General features: G+C 53.2%; 1 protein-coding gene across 1 annotated transcript in view; it reads left to right on the top strand.

The window, feature by feature from the left end:
- The window catches only part of NRG2 (neuregulin 2), an 84,661-nt gene extending 84,354 nt beyond the window's left edge, over nucleotides 1–307 (top strand). The window contains exon 12 of the mRNA XM_009081857.1: nucleotides 4–307. Within this exon, the coding sequence (XP_009080105.1) occupies nucleotides 4–307 (304 nt within the window). The remainder of the gene's footprint in view (nucleotides 1–3) is intronic.
- Nucleotides 308–519: the final 212 nt, after the last annotated feature.

Here is a 519-nt window from a genome sequence, read left to right as displayed (position 1 = left end):
CAGCAGCAACAGGCGGTGGAAAAAATCCAAACTGAATGGGCACATCCCTCACAGAGCCAGAGCCGTCCGGGACTCCTTCTCCTTGAGCAGCGCCTCTTACAGCGAGTCTGATGAGGAGCTGGTGGCCGAGAGCACCCCGTTCCTAAGCACTCAGAACAATGAGGCGGCGCCCACAGAGTCGCCCCCGCTGCCCCGGCCGGGCGACAGCCGGACTCACTCCCCCTGCAGCAGACACAGCGCGCACGGGGAGAGCGGGCGCAGCAGCCTGGCGCACGTGACGCCCAAACCGGACCCGGATCCTCTCTAGGCGCCTCCCAGACTCGTGCGCCCGCAGACGTAACCCGCATGGAGGAGGCCGAGGAGGGAGGCGAGACAAAACGAAACAAAAATAAATATTTTTATTTTATATAAAAGAGGGAAAAAAAATATAACAAATAAAATGTTTTATTTTCATTTTAGCAAAGTTGTCTTATAATAGCTAACGACAATGACTTTTTTATAGGGAATCTCTATTTATAT

Source organism: Acanthisitta chloris, unplaced genomic scaffold, assembly GCF_000695815.1.
Source record: "Acanthisitta chloris isolate BGI_N310 unplaced genomic scaffold, ASM69581v1 scaffold1079, whole genome shotgun sequence".
Taxonomy (NCBI): domain Eukaryota; kingdom Metazoa; phylum Chordata; class Aves; order Passeriformes; family Acanthisittidae; genus Acanthisitta; species Acanthisitta chloris.
Note: the sequence above shows the minus strand (reverse complement) of the source record. Positions and strands in the feature narration are given on the sequence as shown.